The sequence below is a fragment of the Agelaius tricolor genome, unplaced genomic scaffold, assembly GCF_023055355.1.
Source record: "Agelaius tricolor isolate 1412-34295 unplaced genomic scaffold, bAgeTri1.0.p SCAF_7, whole genome shotgun sequence".
Classification (NCBI taxonomy): domain Eukaryota; kingdom Metazoa; phylum Chordata; class Aves; order Passeriformes; family Icteridae; genus Agelaius; species Agelaius tricolor.
In genome coordinates, this window is record NW_027269267.1 from 292571 (window position 1) to 313778 (window position 21208).

A 21208-nucleotide genomic window follows, 5' to 3' on the forward strand; every position below is an offset into this window, starting at 1 on the left:
GACACAAATGGAACGAACAAGGAGCCTCAGTGATCACCAGCAGGTACTGAGGCACCTCAGCTGCCAGCCCTGACGGAATTACCTGAGTCCCACTGGAAAATCCCGCCCTCCTGATCATTTCCCTGAGGGAGTGGGGCTGTGAGACAGGCACTGAAACAACCCCTGGTGCTTCAGCTCATCTCTAATTCTCTGGCACTGATAGATGCAGTCAGGTTTCCATCAGTGGCTCAGGATTTGGGATTGCTGAGCGGGTGCTGTGAGGGCCTGGATTTCTGCAGAGATGGAGACTGCATCCATGTCTTTGAAACACCACTAAATGCAGATTCATTTTCTTAGGGGGACCCAAGCAGCACCCCCAGCAGTAACTCACAGAATCACTGAGGCTGGAAATCCAGGATCATTGAGTCCAACCTTTGACCAATCCCCACCTCACTGAAGAACCATGGAATGGTTTGGGTTGGGAGGAACCTTAAACCTCATCCCATCCCACCTGTGCCATGGCAGGGACACCTCCCACTGTCCCCAGTGCCCAGCCTGGCCTTGGGCACTGCCAGGGATGCAGGGGCAGCCCCAGCTGCTCTGGGCACCCTGTGCCAGGGCCTGCCCACCCTGCCAGGGAACAATTCCTCATTGCCAAGATCCCATCCAGCCCTGCCCTCTGGCACTGGCTGCCATTCCCTGGGTGCTGTCCCTGCAGGCCTTGTCCCCAGTCCCTCTGCAGCTCTCCTGGAGCCCCTTCAGGCCCTGCCAGGGGCTCTGAGCTCTCCCTGGAGCTTCTCCTCTCCAGGCTGAACCAGCCCAGCTCTCCCATCTTTCTTCTCCTTCTTTCTCCTTCTCTGCCTTCTCCTTCTTCCCCTTCCTCTCCCCTCCAACCTTTATCTCTTCCTTTTTCATTGCCCCTCCACCCTGCTCTCCAGCTGTGCTGACAGATGTGCTGATAAATGCCCCACACTTTGCTCTCCAACTCCCCCACAAACATATCCTTACTGTGGCAGAGGCTCCTCAGGGTTTTTGTTTCAGAGCTGTTTTGGAGAACAGCAGCAGCCAGGAAACACGGACATCCAGGGATGAACTCTGGAAGTTTTCAGAATGGGAGCAGACTCAGAATCTTCTTAGAAGTCTCAATTTCAGAATCTCCTGTGAGGATGCTGCAAGCCAGGCCTCTCCACAGCAAAGCTCTCTTCTCCTGGTTGTTGTTCTGTAAATTTTTCGTGCAAGCTCCAGTTTAGGTCAGAGGTATTTGAGCAGAGCTCTCCCCTTCCCAGTGCCAGTGGGAGCTGCTCCCCAAGCTGAGCTCCTGGGGGCTGTTGGTGTCTCACCCTGGGCAGGGAGCCTGGGACACAGCGAGATAATGAGCACAACACAGAGCAGGCAGTGGCCTGGGAATCCTCCCCTCAGGAATCCTCCCTGCCCTCTTTCTGCTTTTTTATGGAGCTGTTTCCGCATCATTTTTTTCTCTCCATTTTTTTCTCTCCAGCTACTGCACATGTGGAGCAGAACAGAAAGTTTGATCTGGGCTGGTGAAGTGCTCAGTGCCAGGCAAAACCAGGACAGTCCAGGGCTGGGATCCTGTCCTGGTGCCTTTGCAGCTTCATCCCTCCCAGGCAAACACTGCCTGCTGCTGCTTCTTCTCCACCGTGCTCCAGACTGGCCAAAAGGTGGTTTGAGACTAACAGAACTACAGCTCTGCCATTTGGAGAGTGAAATATTTACAGCTGGACGTGGCTCTCAGTGCTCTGGTCTGAGTGACAAGGTGGGGGATCAGTCACAGGTCTGGGAGGACTTTTCCAGCCCTGGTGGTTCTGTGATTCTGTTCTGTGATTTTGAGACACTTTGTTCTGTCTGTGGGAGCCAGGAGAACCATGAAGAGCCATGAAACCTCTGCCTGCCTGGTCAGACCCAGCCTCCAGCAGAGCAAGGAGGAGCTGGGCATGCTGTCATCTCCCACCTGAGGCTGTCCCTGGGGATCTGCTCCCATCCCTGAGGGGCACAGCCAGCACCAGCAGAGCTCAGAGGGAAGGCAGCAGCACCATGTAGGCCTGACTGTCAGGAAGTTTAGCCATTCCTACAATGTTTTTGAACTCCTCTCTTTTTTTTGCAAGAGAGCTTCCAGCCCCAGCAAACCCCGCAGCTCATCCAGAGGCACACCTGGCTCATCCAGTCCTGCTCACCTGCAGCACACCCTGAAGATTTCAGGCAACTCCAACCTCATCTTTCTGCATCTTATAGAAACAAAAAAAGGCTTCCTCAAATCTTATGACCTTTCACAAGGAGTAGATGGATTTTATTGCAGATGCTGCACATACATGACACTCAATGCAGAACAATGAATGGGACATTAATTAGACTTGGCACACTGGTAAGACTCAAAGGCTTCCAAAAGAGATGCACAAGCAGCTGTTTTCTCACTGGGGATGGGCACAGCACTCTGAACACATGGATGATGGCTGAGCACGTTTTTCAGAGGGGCTGAGAGTGCTCTGGGCCCCCCAACAAGGCCTAATGAGCAATGCTCTGTGCAAGGAAGGGAGGAAAGCACCATGCCAGGGCATAACATGAAAGCTCACAGCTCTGGGCTGGGGGACAGCACCCCAGTGGATCTGCAGCTCTTTCCTCTGGCAGTGACTGCATGGATGGAGCACCAAGAGAGCAGTCCACCAGCTCTGGCTGGGAAACCAGGCCAAGAGCTCTGAACAAGGAACCAGTCCCAAAGCTCTGACAGAGAGCCCAGTGCCAGGGGTCTGACAGACAGACAGACAGACAGCCCAGTCCCAGAGCTCTGAGAGAGAGCCCAGAGCCAGGGGTCTGACAGAGCCCAGAGCCAGAGCTCTGACAGACAGACAGACAGACAGCCCATCCCAGAGGTCTGACACACAGCCCAGTCCCAGGGGTCTGACAGACAGAGAGTCCATCCCAGAGCTCTGACACACAGCCCATCCCAGAGCTCTGACAGACACACAGCCCATCCCAGAGCTCTGACAGACACACAGCCCATCCCAGAGCTCTGACAGACACACAGCCCAGCCCAAAGCTCTGACACACAGCGCAGTCCATCAGCACCTTCTGGCAGAACCTCTGGAGGAGGAAGCTACCAGTGAGAGCCCCGCTTTCTGCACAGGGCCCTGAGCAGAGCCTCCCGGATGTGGGTGGATTTGATGCTGTAGATGACAGGGTTGAGGGCAGGGGGGATGATGAGGTAGGTGTAGGCCACCAAGGTGTTCACCAGGGGAGGAACGTTCTTCCCGAAGCGATGGATCATGGACAGCCCGATCATGGGGATGAAGAACACGAGGACAGCACAGATGTGGGACACTAAGGTGTTCAGAGCCTTCAGGCACTCCTCCCTGGTGGTGAGGCTGACGACGGTTCTGAGGATGAGGATGTAGGACAGCACGATGAAGATGAAGTCCGTGCCCACCGTGGACAGGAGGATGATCATGCCGTAGAAGACGTTGACCTTTATGTCTGCGCAGGCCAGGTTCATGATGTCGGGGTGGAAGCAGAAGGAGTGGGACAGCTCGGTCCTGCCGCAGTAGGTCAGCCTCTTGAGCAGGAAGGGGATGGGCAGCAGCGAGAGCATGCCCCTGAGCACGATGGCCAGGCCTATCTTCAGCACGGTGCTCCTGGTGAGGATGGCCGGGTGCCGCAGCGGGTGCGAGATGGCCATGAAGCGGTCGAAGGCCATGGCCAGCAGCACGGAGGACTCGATGAAGGACAGGATGTGGATGAAGTACATCTGCGTGAGGCAGGCGTCGAAGCCGATGCGGCGCGCGCCGAACCAGAAGAGGCCCAGGGTGGTGGGCAGGGTGCACAGGGCCAGCCCCAGGTCCGTGAGGGCCAGCATGCACAGGAAATAGTACATGGGCTCGTGCAGGCTCGGGGTCCTCCTGACGATGAACAGGATCACGCAGTTCCCCAGCAGAGCAGAGAGGTACAGGGCACAGAAGGGGATGGAGATCCAGGGGTGAAGGGCCTCCAGGCCCGGGATGCCCATCATGAGGAAAGCTGAAGGCTGATAGAAGGAGCCATTGAATTCCCACGGGGTGCGTGAGTCATGCTCCATCCCAGCTCAGCTCTCACATGGCCTAGACCTAAAACAAACCAACACAAACCCCACACAGCTGGACTCTGTGCTGAGCAGAGGAGCTGCACATCCCTCAGCTGCCCACCAGCCTCTGCAGGGATCCCTGAGCTGGCTGGGAGCGGTGCCACACACAGCTCCTGCTCACCCATTAAACCCCAAACACACAGCTCCTGCTCATCCATTAAACCCCAAACAGACAGCTCCTGTTCATCCATTAAACCCCAAACACAGAGCTCCTGCACACCCATTAAACCCCAAACACACAGCTCCTGTTCATCCATTAAACCCCAAACACAGAGCTGCACTTCTGTTCACCCATTAAACCCCAAACTGAAGGAAAAGGATGGATAGATTTTGTTGATAAGGAGGGGGAAAAAAAGAAATACTTGCAATGCTTCAGAATGAAAAGGAAAGCATTCCACTATTTCAGAGTCACCTCCAAATTCCAGGGTTTGAGATGCTCTGTGGAGTGAGCAAATGCCTTTTCCATGCTCATCCAACCACGGCCAAGCTGCTAAGCCAAGGCTGCTTTTTTATGCCAACTGAAGATCAAAGGGTGTGAAAATTGTGAAAGATTAACCCTGACACTTCTTATTTAGGAAATCAACACTGGAAACAAATGCAAAATTTGTTGGCACTGGCTGTGGCTGCCCAGAGAAGCTGCAGCTGCCCCATCCCTGCAAGTGTTCACTGCCAGATTGGAGCAGCTGGGCCAGTGGAAGGTCCCTGCCCGTGGCAGGGGTGGAACAGGATGGTCTTTAATGCCCCTCCCTGCCTGAACCAGCCTGGGATTCCACGATTTCCAGCAGAACAGAGAACCAGCCACTCAGAGCCTCCTGCTCTCAGCTCAGAAGATGGTTCCCAGGGCAAGGTGGATTTTCAGAGGTACTCACAGCCAAGCCCTGCTCTTTTCACAGCCTTCCTCCCTGGTGGAGGGGAATAAATGAGCAAACCCCACACGGACACAGGCTCTGTGTGGGGCCTGGTGTAGGAGCATTGGGGGATAGGACAGCTGGGACGGATGGAGATGAGAGATCCCTGCAGCCAGGGCTGGAACTTGGGGTTCATTGCAAAGGGCCTGGGGACAGGGCCCTGCTGGAGCTGCCAGACACAGCTCAGAGCAGGCCTGAGAGAAGAGAGGGGGAGAGAGGGTGAGAGAGTAAAAAGGGGTAAGAGGGCGAGGTTCCCATTCCAATACAATAAATCTTCTTCTGTGTTGAATATTCTGATTCTCACTAACCAATCTAGTACAATATACAAATCCTATAGCATTTACATACAGCCTATAAGAATCATTACATTACCACACTGTGTTACATTTTAAACCCTACAAACTCCTCTTTGGCCCCCCTCTGCCAAGCTGCAGGGTCTGCTCTGACCCCTGGAGCTGTCTGCAAGCAGAGGGTGTTGTTCCATCAAAAGGGGATCACCTTCAGCCAGCTACACCATTGTTTTCCAGTTGTTCAGTAACTGAGGGATCTCACAGCTTGCTTTCATTTCAATCTCGCTGATAGTTTCCATATTCTTACAATCTTTTGCCAGGCAATCACATTTATAAGGCTTTCCTGTTTCATCTTCCCCAACCCCTGGGACGCCTGTTGGGAACAGGCAAGCACAAGGCAAAGCACAAGGCAAAGCCCAAGATGTTCCAGGCTCAGAGCCCTGGGAGGACCCTGGGAAAGTCTCTGGGGATGAACTGGAGGGGAGGAATGTGGGGGTGTTTTACACAGGGATCCAGAGCAGAGGGGATTGGCAGAGATCTGGCAGTGTCTGCTCCAGCTCAGCAGGATGTCAGTGACACAGGTGGGGTGGAGAATGCCCGGGAATGATCCAGGAAAGAGGCGAGTCCAGCCCTGAGAAGGGAAGGTTTGTTTGAAGGGATCCTCCTCCAAGGAGGCATCAAGGAGGCTGGACTGGGATCTTCAAGGATGGGAGGCAGCAGGTGGGAGCTGAAACGAGGGAGGTTTAGACTGGATGAAATGAGAAATGTTTCCCCATCAAGCACTGGAGCAGGCTGCCCAGAGGCTGCACATCTCCATGCACAGGAGTTTTCAGGACCCAGCTGGACAGAGCCATGAGATGTCCCAGCCATGAGGCAGATGTTGGGCCAGAGATCTCCAGAATGCTCTGCAACGTGAATGATCCAATGAACCTCCGAGCCTTGGCACATCCTGCGTTTCCTGTGACAGTGCTGCAGAGGCTGGCAGGGTCCCTGAGCCCCTCAGTGACACAGTGACCCACTGGGTGGGTGGGGCAGAGCAGCAAATGTGCAAGACCAGCTAATTAATGCAAAAAACCGAGGTAATTAAACAAAAAAAATATTTGTGACTTCAGTGCTCCTGCACCTTCCACAGGATACAACAGTGTGCCTGGACTGTGAGCCAGAGGGTTTGCTGTAACACAGCTCATCTTTGATTACAGACAATTCTTCCATGACGTATTTATTAGGGTCCTAATATGATTTTCTTCATTAGATTCTCAGCTTGAGAGTCTAATGTGACAATAAATCCTGAAGCTTAGCAAGGACAGACATCTTCCTGCTCCAGGGAAAAGGCAGCACATAACTGATGGGACCTGGGGAAAACCCCCAATCTTTTGGCTTTCTGCAGGCAGGGCAGAGCCACGTGTTGGCATCAGAACCACCCTGCCCTGCAGCCCCACGTGCTGAAGGGACAATCTCAGCCCTTCCTCAGGGGAGCCTGGGCAGCACAGGGGGCTTGGGGCAGCTGCTGCATCCCCTGATGGCTCCACGGAGCCTGTGGAGGCACCACAGCAAACTGCCCACAGGTACCTCTGCTCCTCACTGCTGGCTCAGAGCTCCCCAAAGGCAAGAGCTGCCCCTTTCTGCCAATGCAGCAGCATCTGGAGGGTGGGCAGGCCCTGGCACAGGGTGCCCAGAGCAGCTGGGGCTGCCCCTGCATCCCTGGCAGTGCCCAAGGCCAGGCTGGGCACTGGGGACAGTGGGAGGTGTCCCTGCCATGGCAGGGGTGGCTCTGGGTGCGATTTAGGGTCCCTTTCTATCCAGACCATTCCACAGTCCTGTGATCTGAGCACTGAATTAACTCAGCTGACTCCTGCAACTGGGGCCTGGGTTAAAAACCTAAAAAATCTGAGTGTGTGCAGGCCCGTGACCCCGAGCACAGCTTCTGGCAGGCATCCAGAACTCTCAAAGACACTGAGATTCAACAGTTCCTCAGGAATATGGAGGTGGAAAAAGAGACTCTTGGAGCACCAAGGAAAGAGGGGACTGCTGAGAGCTCCCTGGGCCTGTAGGAGATGCTTCACTTATAAGAAAACCTTCACTCAAACCTGACTTTGTCCAACTCCCACCACAGTGTAGCAGTCACTCAGAAACAGGATTTATTCACTCTGCTTCCCCCTGCACTGCTGGGGATTGTTTTGTGCCCCAACACGTTACAGATTTCACTCCCAGATGGTTTTACCCCTCCATGTCCCATGTGTGTGTCTGTAAGGGATTTGTATAAATACACACACATACAAGGTGTGAAATACATAAACAACCAGGCAGGCTTGTTCCTGTTGATGTGCATTTCAGTGTGTGCAGGTAACACACAGCTCAGCCCACAGCAGGCACGTGTCTGTCACACAATCACAGAGCCACAGAACCAGAAAAGATCTCCTGGCTGGCAGTCATGGCATGGCCACTGACCTTCCCTGTGCAGCCAAGCCCTGGGGAGCAGCCAAGCTCCCATTCCTGGAGGCTGCTGAGCTCAGGGCTGGTGTCAGCCCTGGCAGGTGGCTGCTGAGCCATCCACCACGGACAGGGGGTCCCTGCCCAGTGCTGAGGGGCTCCTGCCCCCCTGAATGCGCCCGGGCTGCCTGGGAGGAGAGGCCAGAGCCCCCATGGAGGGCGTGGTGCTCCTTCTCATGCCTTAAAGCCACCTCCTGATTTTTGCCTGTCTCTGACGCTCCCCAGCAACACGAAATGCTGGTGTTTTATGTCAGTGAGGGCAGGAGCAGGGCCCTGGGAGCTGGGGCTGGCTGGGGCTCAGAGCTCTGCTGCTCCCCACAGAGGAGACCTTGCTGTTCTCACAGCCCAGGCAGCCAAGTGAGGCTCAGCCAGGGGAGCAGGATCAGGGCTGGAGTTTTGGAAAACCAAAAATCAACAGACTGGGGGACCCAATCAGCAAAAACCAAAAACCATCAGCAGGGGGACCCTGGGGATGCAGCTCCCAGAGAGCCCCATTGCCTGGTGACACTGGAGGCAGGACAGGGACCATGGATGGGGCCATTCCCACAGCTGAGATGGCCCCAGGAGTGGGAGAGCAGCTGGATCTGACACCAGGACACAGCCCATGGACACCAGCACGGCTCCACAGGAGATGGCAACAGCCCCTCCCTCCACACACGCCACCCACGGCCACCACGGGGACCAGCGAGTGACACTGGGGACACGGGGACCACCAGAGTGGCACTGGGGACATGGGCACCACCCAAGTGACACTGGGGATATGGGGACCAGCAAGTGACACTGGGGACATGGGAACCACCAGAGTGGCACTGGGGACATGGGCACCACCCGAGTGACACTGGGGACATGGGGACCACCCAAGTGACACTGGGGACATGGGGACCACCCGAGTGACACTGGGGACATGGGGACCACCCAAGTGACACTGGGGACATGGGGACCAGTGGTGTCAGTGTGCCACCCAAGGGGCTCACGGAGCAGCAGTGGGGCACAGCTCCCACCTGTGTCACTGTGCCACCCAAAGGTCTCAGGGGCACAGCTGCCACCCGTGTCACTGTGCCATGGATGGGGCTCAGGGGCACAGCTGCCACCCGTGTCACTGTGCCACCAGAGGGGCTCAGGGAGGTGCCTGCACTTACCAGAGGTGCTGGGATTCTCTCGGGCCAGTGCAGGCTCAGCCGTGTCAAGGAGCAGAGGGAGATCCTGTGCCCATGTCCATGTCTGTGCCCGTGCCCGTGTCCGTGTCCCTGTCCCTGTCCCCAGGGCAGCCCTTTTAACGCCGACTCTGCCCACTCAGCCGAGCCTGAGCCGCGCTCCCGTGCGCAAACAGCGGGAGGAGTGTGTGCAGCAAATGAGCATTTCCATTTATGCTGCTCTCCCAGCAGGCAGGATTTTCTCCTGATAGTTTTTGGTGACATGTTTATGGCTCCCGGTGATTTATGGCTGGCACTGCTGCAGCCACAGCGCTGGCAATACACATAATTTTTATTGGGAGGGTAAATCTGTGGTGGAAGTCATAAATTTTGCAAGAGGAGTGCTTGCAGCATTGCTCCGAGGGAATGACAGAGGGGAAGTTCTGGCTGTCTCCCCTTGACCAGTGAGACACCAAATGCTTAATTAAAATCAGAATATATTGCACAATAAAAACAAACAGGATGTCATGAAGGCAAACACAGCCCCAGGTGTCCCCTGGGGTGGCCCAGGAGCCATTTGTGTCAAGATGTCTCGTGGCAATAAGTTTATCTTTGCCCCCGCAGCTGTGGGGTGGAAACTGAATTTAACCTCTATTTCTGTGCCTGAACCAGGCCAGGGAGAGCAAATGGGTTTGTCTCAGGTGAGGTGTCTGCAGAAAATGCAGCCTCTGGCCCTAAATGCCACCTCTGTCAACCCATCTGTGCTGGGGCACTGCCCTCCGTGGACAGCAGGAAATTCACAGAATCCCGGGATCAGTGAGACTGGAGAAGTGTCCAACACCACTGAGTCCAACCTGTGTCCAAACCCCACCTTGTCCCCAGCCCAGGGCACCGAGTGCCAGGTCCAGGACTCCCTTGGGTACCGCCAGGGATGGGGTCTTGTAAAGGTTTTCACATGGGAGGACAAGAGGATCAGCCTCAGGCTGGGCCAGGGCAGGCTCAGCTTGGACAGCAGCAGCAATTTGCCCATGGCAAGGGAGCTCAGGCCTTGGCAGGGGCTGCCCAGGGAGCTTTGCAGTGCCCAGCCCTGCAGGTGTCCCCTGCAGGTGGCACTGAGTGCTCTGGGCTGGGGACAAGGTGCCCATGGGGCACAGCTGGCACTGCATGGGAATCCCAGGGATTTGGGATTCTGGGATTCCATGACCAAGGCTCCAGCCCTTTTCCCTCCCTCCTCACATCCCTTCCCACACTCCTCTCAGCCCTGACCCCCTGAACTCTGCCCTGCAGACTCAGTTTATGGGCACTGGCTGAGCCTCAAAGCACAAACACTTCCAGCACCCGCTGCCAGTGCCAAGGGAGGCTGTGCCCACCCCAGCTGGCTCCTGGGAAAGCTCCTGGTGTTTTCCTAAAGATGGAAAACAGCTGAAAGCTGCTCACACCCTCCCTACACTCAGCAGTACCTCTGGGAAAGGGAGTTCAGCAGGAAACCACCAGAGTGGCTTGGTGGGAGCACAGCAGGGAGACACCTCTGTGGGAAGCTCGGTGTGGGCAATGCCTGAGCACAGAGCAGAGGAACTGCAGGATTTGGAGCTCATTGGGTAGGATCAAACAGTCTCACGCTGTGAAATGGGGTGATTAAAGCAAGCTGTGGCTGCCCCATGCCTGGCAGGGCTCCAGGCCAGGCTGGAGCATCCTGCCCTAGTGAAAGGTGCTCCTGCCCATGGCAGGGGCTGGAATGGATGGGCTTGAAGGTTCCTGTGCAGCCAAACCACCCTGGAGCTCTATTCCATTGAGTAAACTAAAGAACCTCCATCCTGCCATGCTGCCACCAAGAGTGGCTATTAATGGCCATTTGGGAAGGTCATTTTCAGCTTATCATTCCCTTGGCAGGTGTCCCAGCATCTGGCAATCAATTCAGAGGTTTTCTGAGCAGAGCAGCACCTCAGCCACCCTGTTTCATAGAAAACAAAAAATCTCTCACCTGCAGACTTATCTGATCCTTCTGCACATCCTTTGGGATCCCACCACATCCAGCAGTGATGGGTTCCATAATTCCACTATAAGCTCATTTTAAAAACTACTTTTTTACTTGATCAAAATCACAGAAATGTTTTCACTGGCAGTGACCTCAAATGCCAATTTATGAATATTCTTTAATATATATTTCTATATATTAAAGAAAATTTAATAAATAAATGTAATTTAATAATTTTATTTAATATATAAATATATGTTTAATTTATATTTTTAATAATTTAATACTAAATACAATTTAATAATAAATAAATTCTTTATTATATCTTTCTATATATTCTATAATATGCTGACATTTTCAGAGTGTGTTCTCCCCTTCCTGGTTCACAGGGTGTGAGTGAAGCTGAATAATGATTCCACATGGATCATCTCCTCCCCATTTTTTATCTTACAGACCCTTCCTGTGTTGCTTTATTGTCTCTGCTCAGGGCTGAAAATTCCTTTTCTGACAATCTTGATTTCTACACGAGCATCCTTAGAGTGGTTGGGCTGATAGACTGAAATGTTGTGGGTCCCTTCCAACCAAATCTTCCCCTTCCCCTTCTCTTGCCTTCCCATTTTGTCACTGTGCACAAGTCCCTGCCAGGAGGGCACAGCCGGGGGGGTCGGGCTCTGCTCCCAGGGCACAGGGACAGGAGCAGAGGGAACGGCCTCAGGCTGGGCCAGGGCAGGCTCAGCTTGGACAGCAGCAGCAATTTGCCCATGGCAAGGGAGCTCAGGCCTTGGCAGGGGCTGCCCAGGGAGCTTTGCAGTGCCCAGCCCTGCAGGTGTCCCCTGCAGGTGGCACTGAGTGCTCTGGGCTGGGGACAAGGTGCCCATGGGGCACAGCTGGCACCGCATGGGCTGGCAGGGCTGGGCCAGCCCCAGGGATTTGGGGATTCTGGGATTCATCATCTTATGAATGTTTTATGACCTTTACACTGCCCATGGGTGGAATAACAGAGGGAGATGCTCCCACTCCTTTTCACACCTGCAGCTCCTGCAGAGGTGAGGGCACAGGGCAGCCCCAGGAGGGAAATGGTGACTTTAACTGGAATCAGCACAAACCCCAGGTAAAGCCAAGGGGAATCAGCCAATTCCCTGTGCTGCCATGAGCAGGATGCCATGGCCCCACAGCCCTCCTGCCCAGTGAATGAGCTCTTCTTGCAGGGGCAAACATTGACACAGTTAATGCCTGGCTGGGTCCATCAGGGCGATAACCAGCAGGGGCTCAGGAGGGCACAGGGAGTGGGGCTGCACAGGCAGCAGACTCCACTTTCAGTGCACAGGATGGAAAATCAAACAGTCCAGAGACATCTGCAAACAGCAGGCTCTGCTTGCCCGCATTGAGGGCAGAGAGGTTCAGAGGCACGGCCTGGTGTCCCTGGCTGAAAACAGAGCCCAAACCCCTGCCAGGCTGAGAGCTGTACATGGAAGGGATCCAAAGCTCTTGGACAGTGTCCAGAGGAGGGACACGAGGCTGGGGAAGGGTCAGGAGGGGCCCCCCGAGGTGCCCTGGGCAGCCCAGGCTGGAGCAGCCTGAGCTCAGAGCTCCCCGGGGCTGCAGCTCCTCCCGAGGGGCAGCGCAGGGACAGCTCCGAGCTCTGCTCTGGGACAGGGACAGCACCAGGGAGCGCCTGGGGCTGGGCCAGGCCAGCTCAGGCTGCAGAGCAGGGCAAGGTTCTTGCCCAGAGGGTGCTGGCACTGCCCAGGCTGCCCAGGGAATGGGCACGGCCCCGAGGCTGCCACAGCTCCAGGAGCCTTTGGCCAGCGCTGCCAGGGATGCCCAGGCTGGGCTTGCTGGGCTCTGGATCAATGACCCCTATGGGTCCCTTTCCACTCAGGATATTCTGGGATTCTCCCATGCTGAATAACACCTGGAATGCAATAAATTTACCCTGATGGGGAAGGGATGCCAGGCACAGCTGGGACACTCCTGCTGCTGGGGGGTACCAAGGACAGCAGGGCCCAGCCCCAGCTCCACACCAGGGACTCCTGGACAAACAAGGGTCATTCCTGAGGGGAACATTCCTCCCAGTCCTCCTCCAGCTCCCAACCCAGCACAGCTCCACGAGCATGGCTGGCAGGGCAGAGGACACAGCATTGCCTGTGGAGACACCCCTGCTCTGCCAAAGCAACAAAAACGTGTCACTGAAAAGCCCACTTTAATTTCTGGAGCATTCCCAGGTGCCCAAAATGGGCCAGATGGATCCAGGGGCTTGCCAGGGACAGGGACAGCTGTGGTCTGCTCTGCAGAAGGATTTCCTTCCTAGAAAGAATTCATTTCAGGGTTTCCAGGTTTCCTGATCACATCTGGATCAAGGAGGCAGGGTTGAGGTGCACGAGCACTGCGTGAATTTGACATTTTTCTTCACTCTGTTTCACAAAGTTTCAAGACACCAAAATTCCAGGATATAGAATCACAGATTCCCAGGCCAGTTTGGGTTGGGAGGGACCTTAAAGCCCACCCTGTTCCACCCCCTGCCATGGGCAGGGACACCTTCCACCAGACCAGGTTGCTCCAAGGCCTCTCCAGCCTGGCCTGGAACACTTCCAGGGATATAATTCTGAAAAGGTTTAGGAGTCCGTGTTTTGATCTCCTCAACAGATCTTATGTTCTGCAGATTGAAGTAGTTTCATTCTCATAAGGCCAAGTGTGTCCATTCTCCTTTATCACTCTGTTTTAATGGGATTTTTGGAAAATATTGCAGCAGGCGTTTCTCTAACAACGCAAGGAAATGAGGGCAGAGCTGTGAGGAGAGGCAGTAACAACATTATGCTGCAATTCTGCAATGATTTCTCCAAAATAAATCACTGGGATGTCATCGAACTGGTCAAAATCCAATCTGACAACCCATTATCAGATGATTCTACTTCCAGAAGGGACGGGAGAAAGATCCAGGGGAATTTATGATCAGTACATGGGCACTGTGATGCTGAGTGATCTCAGAACCCGCGCTGCTCATGGAGAGCTGGTTTGGGGCTGGTGTCACAGACCAGCTGTGCCTCTCAGGGGACCTTGTGGCTCTGCACGAGTCTTGGACACCAGCATGGCAATTTGCCCATGCAAAGGATTGTCCAGCCCTGGAACAGCTGCCCAGGGCAAGAGCTGAGGGTTTATCTCTGCATGGCCTAAAAAGATGTAAACACTTCCCATGGTCCCACCCCCCAGGGAAACCAGGGACAAAGTGTTTGGGATCTGGGACGGGGGTTTGGGACTGGGATTTGGTTTGAAGTTTCCTTGTTTGAACTGACAGAGCATCTCAGCTCACCTTAGAGCAGGTGAGCTCCACACCAAGCCATCACCCCCTGCCAGGGCACCTTGGCCTTCACAGGTAGCCCCAGACCTGGGACACTCACTGCAGGTCTGGGGAAACTCAGAAGATGCATTTTGGGAGGTTTCTCATGATGTGCAAAGCCCTGTATCCCTTCATGGTGTCCCTTGTCAAACATCCAGTCCATGCTGGCCTCGCTGATGGCCTGCTGTGCTCTCAGGCTGGGGTTAATGTATGGAACCTGCTCACCCAGAGCCAAGGGCTGCTCTGGCTGCTGGGGCCTGATGTAAACAGAGGATTCTGTGTGCTCATGAACATCAGTCCATGCCCAATTCCCAGGTGCAGCAAACTCTCCCAGTGAAGGTGTGACCGCCCTCAGGCTCACACCGTTCATGGTGGGTTACAAGGAGGTGCCCTGGACCTTCCCAGGAGGGTGAAATCCCAAAGTACAGAAGCAGAGGAGTTCAGTGGCTGATACTAAAACAACAAAGAGGACAAATATCTCAGTGGAATGCATCAGAGTATCCCAGACCACACTCTGTGTCAGAGTCAGTCTCCTTAACTCCTTTAACTCCTTAGGACCCATTTTTTTCTCTTGCAGAGCAGGTGAGATATGAAAGTTTTGGTTTTACTGGTGAGAAAGTTTTGCTGCAGAGACACTTCTGCCTTCCTGGGAATGAAATCTCTTTCAAATCCATCAACACAAGCCCAGCTGAATCTCTGGTGGGGCTGTGTGTGGTCAGCTGATACCAAAGGAATGTCAGAAAGGGGCTAAAATGTGAGATTGGTACAAAACACAAATGTTGATCAGAATAAGAATGAAGTGAGGCCATGTCATTTATTCATCGTCATCAAGAGCTTTGGGCTGGAAGTGACCCCAAATCCCACCCAGTGCCACCCCTGCCATGGCAGGGACACCTCCCACTGTCCCCAGTGCCCAGCCTGGCCTTGGGCACTGCCAGGGATGCAGGGGCAGCCCCAGCTGCTCTGGGCACCCTGTGCCAGGGCCTGCCCACCCTGCCAGGGAACAATTCCTCATTGCCAAGATCCCATCCAGCCCTGCCCTCTGGCACTGGCAGCCATTCCCTGGGTGCTGTCCCTGCAGGCCTTGTCCCCAGTCCCTCTGCAGCTCTCCTGGAGCCCCTGCAGGCCCTGCCAGGGGCTCTGAGCTCTCCCTGGAGCTTCTCCTCTCCAGCCTGGCTTCAGAGCAGAAGTTTCCCATCCCTGTGAGCATCCTGCAGTTCCTGACCTCACCCCTGTGCTGGTGCTGCTGTGAAGGGGATGTTGACAGCTCAGACTGTTTGCTGGCAAAATGGAATTTTGGCATGGCAAATACAGAGTGCAGGCCCAGGGCTGAGGAAATGCAGGTGGGGAAAGGCAGCGACAGCTGGGAGGCACTTGTAGCAAAATTGTCCTGTCCATTATTGCTGTGGGTGCTGCTGTGGAAAGTCAAACAGAGCAGAGCAAACAGGCCCTGCTGGGAAGGCTGGAGGTGCTGTCAATGATTAAAGGGAGGCAGAGAGTGGCTGTCAGTGGGAATGGCTGGGGAGCAGCAGGGCTGGGAAGTGAGGAGAGCCCCGAGGGGGCACAGGGCATGGCCCAGCCCTGGCCCATCCCACAGCAGGGCCCGCATCCAGCACTCTGCTCTGCTCTGCAGACCCCAGCTGGAGACAGCCCTGGCACCCCAAAACAGGGACAAGGGGCTGCTGGAGCCAGGCCAGAGGAGCCATGGAGATGCTCCAGGAGCTGCTCTGAGCCAGGCTGGGAGAGCTGGGGGTGCTCACCTGGAGAGGAGCAGCCCCAGGCAGAGCTCAGAGCCCCTGGCAGGGCCTGCAGGGGCTCCAGGAGAGCTGCAGAGGGACTGGGGACAAGGCCTGCAGGGACAGCACCCAGGGAATGGCTGCCAGTGCCAGAGGGCAGGGCTGGATGGGATCTTGGCCATGAGGAATTGTTCCCTGGCAGGGTGGGCAGGCCCTGGCACAGGGTGCCCAGAGCAGCTGGGGCTGCCCCTGCATCCCTGGCAGTGCCCAAGGCCAGGCTGGGCACTGGGGACAGTGGGAGGTGTCCCTGCCATGGCTGGGGTGGCACTGGGTGGGATTTAAGGTCCATCTCAACCCAAACCAGTCTGGGATTCTGTGATTTCCCTTTCTCTTTCGCCTCCTCATCCACTCAGCTCCTGGGATAAGGAGCAGGCTGGGCTGAGATGTCCCAGAGGAGCAGCCCAGCCCCACAAGGAAAGGGCCTGGCAGGAGCCTGCAGGCAGCACAAAGCCAGCAGGAATTCCCTTGCAGGGAGGATCATTTTACACCATTCCAGGCTGGTTAACCAGGAGGGATTGCCCTGGGATGGGGTGAGCTCCTCTGTGAGCCCTGGATGCTCTGAGAGGGGCAGCCCAGCAGCCCAGGTATGAAACATGTCACTTGTCACAGACATCTTTTATGAAAAATCCTTTCCTTAGGATTTTTTCTCCTGAGAAGCTTAGGAACAAAATGCAAACAATGGTTATCTGCTGCTGTGGAATGCAACAGGTGCATCTGGGATTGGTCTCATGTGGTTGTTTCTAAATAATGGCCAATCACAGTCAGCTGGCTCAGACTGTCTCAGTCAGTCACAAGCCTTTGTTATCATTCTTTTTCTATTCTTAGCTAGCCTGCTGATGAAATCCTTTCTTCTATTCCTTTAGTATAGTTTTAATGTAATATATATCATAAAATAATAAATCAGCCTTCTGAACCATGGAGTCATCATTCTCATCTCTTCCCTCATCCTGGGACCCTTGTGAACACCACCACAGTCACTTATGCACCTCGAGTGTGCCTGAGAGACTGGCCATGCCCTGCCAGCCCCACACATCCCAGGGTCATTTGGGGGGCACTGCACCCCCAGGGCTCCCTGGAGCTCCCTTCAGAGCAGCCTGTCCGCACTGGGAGCAGAGCCTGGGGAGTGGGACAGATTTTCCTGGTGTTCCCACAAGGTTTATGGGCTGAGCAGATTGTATCATGGGACAGGAAATCCCACACAGTCCCCTGCAGACCCTCCAAGGACACCACAGTCACATTTCTGCCTTGTGTCCCTTTCTGGGTCTGTGCCCACCCGTTGTCTCCATAACTGCACAGATGTGACTCACTCTGGCTGTGCAGTGAAAGCTGAGGAGTCCAGAGGGTCACACAACTCTGGGAACTGACAGTTTCATGGGCTGAACAGGGATATTGCAAACAAAAACACAACCCTGGGAACACTCTGTATTTCTGCAGAGACCAAATCCCCTCTCAGCAGTGAAATCCTGCTCCCAGCAGCCTTGTCTCTGCTGTGCCTGCAGGGAGGGCAGCTTTGCCACAGGGCCCTCCAGAGAGTGGGCATCCCAAAATGGGAGAGGGGTAACGTGGATTGTCACAGCCCATCCCTCGGTGGAGAGGAGCTGTGACAGGGATGGGAGGGAACACAAGGAATTTCTGCCAGGAGGGGACATTGCCCATGAGCAGCCAGGCTGCAGAGAACAGCAGGGGGTTGTGAAAAATGCCCATTTTATTATTGGCTTTTCAGAAATATTAAAATGAATATTATATATGTTATGTTAGAAAGTTATGCTGTGTTAATTTTCTTAAGTATTGTGTTAAATATAGTTTTAGGTTATAACAAAATGTTAAAATAGAAACCATGTGTGTGAGATATTTTTTTAAGAAAGGAATGAGGTACTTGCTCCAGATAGCAGCCACAGGACACCTGAATCTTTCAGAGAAAGAGAATTTATTGCTCCATTATCAGGAGAAATGAACTTCGTCCTGCCTCACTCAGCCATGATGACACCGTCAGGGTTCAGAGGAAGCAGCTGACACTGCCCAGCCAGAATCCTGTGTTTGAATGGAATTTATGCATCATGGATGAGGTGTATGAATATGCAACAGGCTGTTGCTTTTAAGGGTTAATCCTCTGTTAACGTGGGGCCTTTTTCGGGCTTATTTTGCCCAGAAAAGGCACCTGGATGTCTGTAACTCTTTGTCTCTATTGTCTCATATTGTCCTAATCCAAATTGTCCAAATTATTATTACTGTAATTATGTTGCTATTTTTATAACCATTTTATTATCATTAAACTTTTAAAATTTTAAAAACAAGTGATTGGCGTTTTTCACGAGGTGTCTGGCATGAGGGAATGCTCCATGCTGGAGGGGATGGAAGGAGGATTCTGGCTTTGGGCACCAGGCCTGGCCCTGCAGCTGGGTCCTTGGGTGGATCATGGGGGCTGCTTTCCAGCTCTGCACCAGGGGGTTCAGGGCAGGGACCACCAGGAGATGGGCACAGAGGTCTCTTCCAACCCAAACTGGGATTCCAGGACTGTGATCAAGGAACAAAAACCACGGTGGAGCAGCCTCAGCATCACCATAGCCAGGGCTGTGCACAGCAGCAGACAGCAAGGGACAGCAGTGGGACATTTAAGCGTCTTCCCCTGCTGCAGTCCCCTTTGAATACTCACATTTTCAGGAGATTGGTGCTGAGCCCTTTGGGAGGTGCCCCAACACTTCTCAGCAGCACAGACAGACAGGCTGGGTGCTCCTGCCTGGGGTAGGAGAGAGCTGGGATGGAGCCCTGGGGACCAGCCTGGGAATGGGGATGGCTCCCCCCTGGCCACGCTGACTCCTGCAGGGATGAGGGACCCGGCAGGGGAGGGGAGGAAAAGGAAAAGGAAAAGGAAAAGGGAAAAGGAAAGGGAAAGGAAAAGGAAAAGGAAAAGGGAAAGGGAAAGGGAAAGGAAAAGGAAAAGGAAAAGGAAAAGGAAAAGGAAAAGGAAAACTCCATGTTTGGAGAGTCCATGCTGAACCAAGCGGGGTGGGACCACAAGAGATAAAACCTCCTCAGAGAGGAGATGCAGCCGCATTCAGTGTGAGGCTGTGTTGGCTCCTCCCCTTTGGTTCCAGTTTGGAACAGTGTGGATCAGCTTTAGGAAGCTTTATCCAAACAGCCCCAAGGGAAGGAAAATGCCATTTGTACTTCTCAGCTCCAACAAGATTAAATGGAAAAGAGGAAATGCGGAGGCTCAAACAAGAGAAAACCTGAATTCCAGAATCCCCAAATCCCTGGTGCTGGCCCAGCCCTGGCAGCCCATGCAGTGCCAGCTGTGCCCCATGGGCACCTTGTCCCCAGCCCAGAGCACTCAGTGCCACCTGCAGGGGACACCTGCAGGGCTGGGCACTGCAAAGCTCCCTGGGCAGCCCCTGCCAAGGCCTGAGCTCCCTTGCCATGGGCAAATTGCTGCTGCTGGCCAAGCTGAGCCTGCCCTGGCCCAGCCTGAGGCCGTTCCCTCTGCTCCTGTCCCTGTGCCCTGGGAGCAGAGCCCGACCCCCCCGGCTGTGCCCTCCTGGCAGGGACTTGTGCAGAGCCACAAGGGCCCCTGAGCCTCCTTTGCTCCAGCCCCAGCCCCTGCCCAGCTCCCTCAGGGATTCTGCAGCCCCTGCCCAGCTCCCTCAGGGATTCTCCAGCCCCTGCCCAGCTCCCTCAGGGATTCTCCAGCCCCTGCCCGGCTCCGTTCCCTGCCCTGGACATGCTCCAGCCCCTCCAGGGCTCTCTTTCCCTGAGGGACACTGCAGATGAAATGCTGTTCCACCTGCCTTGGGGCTGTTAGAGAGTTCCCCAGCAGATGCCAGGCTCTTTGTGAGGATGCTGCAGCCTCACAGCCCGGGCAGGAGCTGCAGGGCTCAGCCAGAGGAGGTGGGGACAGCCAGGGCCATTTCCAGAGCAATATTCCAAGCAGGCTCTCTGCAGAGCTCTTGCATTCTCACAATCTCTGTAGTGCAGGCACATTCAGTGCCTGCTACAAACTCCAGCTGAGCAGCTGATGGAGGCTCAGCCCAGCTCAGCCCTCCCCAGGGCTGGCCAGGGAAGGTGTGGATCTCTGATCAGCTGGGAGTTAATGCTTGTTGCATAGCTTTTCACATAATCATAGATTGATTTAAATTTGTCTCAGGCTCCTCACAGAATCCCAGACTGGTTTGGGTGGGAAGGGACCTCAGAGCCCACCCAGTGCCACCCCTGCCATGGCAGGGACGCCTCCACTGTCCCAGGTGCTCCCAGCCCCAGGGCCCAACCTGGCCTTGGAGATTTCCAGATATCCAGGCGCAGCCAACACCTACTCATGAACCACTCGAGAGGCTGAGGGGAATTTGTAATTATTGCCTCAGATGGACTTTTAGGGTGCCTTTTCATCAGCACAGAATCGACACAGAAAGGCTTGAAGTGTTAGAAAAATTAATCCACAAACATCAGAGGTTTATGTCCAAACAGGAGCCAGAGGAGTCCTTTTACTTTATTCCAATAAAGGGAGAGGCCATGGGCCATTCCCCTGAGATCTCTCAGTTTTTTTGGAGGATGCAGCCTCCTTTTTATCCCAATTTCCCAGCCACGTTTCCTTTCTCTCTTTCCCCATTGGCTGAGGCACTTGAGAAGTTCAGACTTCCCAAAACACCTGATAACAGAGATTCCCCTCTAACATATAACCCTCCCTTTGCATTTTGAATTCTTATGGAATTTAGGGGTTTTTCCTCACCGTTGTTTCTTTCAGCTTTCAGCATCTAATTTCATTTATCAGCAAACCTTTATTTGTAAAAGCAAATCTCTTTTTCCATTCATCATGCAGTCGAATCCTTCCCATGGTTTCTTTTCTCTCCCAGTGCTGGTTTTATCTACCAGCAGGCCCAGATCTGGTTTGTAAAGACAAATCTGCCATTCCTCTCAGAAGGGATCATGAAGATCGCCCAGTTCCACCCCTGCCCCAAGCCCACCTGTAGACATGACCTCAAAAGGAATATTTAGCAAAGCAATTTGCTCCCAGCACTTTCCTTACACGCTGCTGTTGCTTCTGCCAGAGACTTCTGTAGGGTCAGCTTGGAATCAATCCCTCAGAGAGGTTTCCCTTTCAGAGGAACAACCTCCCTGTCTCCTGCAGGCAGCCCAGCTGTACTGACCCAGGTAAGGGCCAGCCCTGCTGCCCAGCTGCT

General features: G+C 54.2%; 1 protein-coding gene across 1 annotated transcript; it reads right to left on the reverse strand.

The window, feature by feature from the left end:
• Positions 1-2958: 2958 nt before the first annotated feature.
• Positions 2959-4085, reverse strand: LOC139591449 (olfactory receptor 51G2-like). Its single transcript, XM_071430002.1, has one exon. The coding sequence runs from the start codon at positions 4061-4063 to the stop codon at positions 3089-3091; it is 975 nt and encodes a 324-aa protein (XP_071286103.1). The 5' UTR covers positions 4064-4085; the 3' UTR covers positions 2959-3088.
• Positions 4086-21208: the final 17123 nt, after the last annotated feature.

Excerpts from the sequence above, each read along its gene's own strand:
- LOC139591449 (XM_071430002.1), bottom strand. The coding sequence starts at position 4,063 with ATGGAGCATGACTCACGCACCCCGTGGGAATTCAATGGCTCCTTCTAT.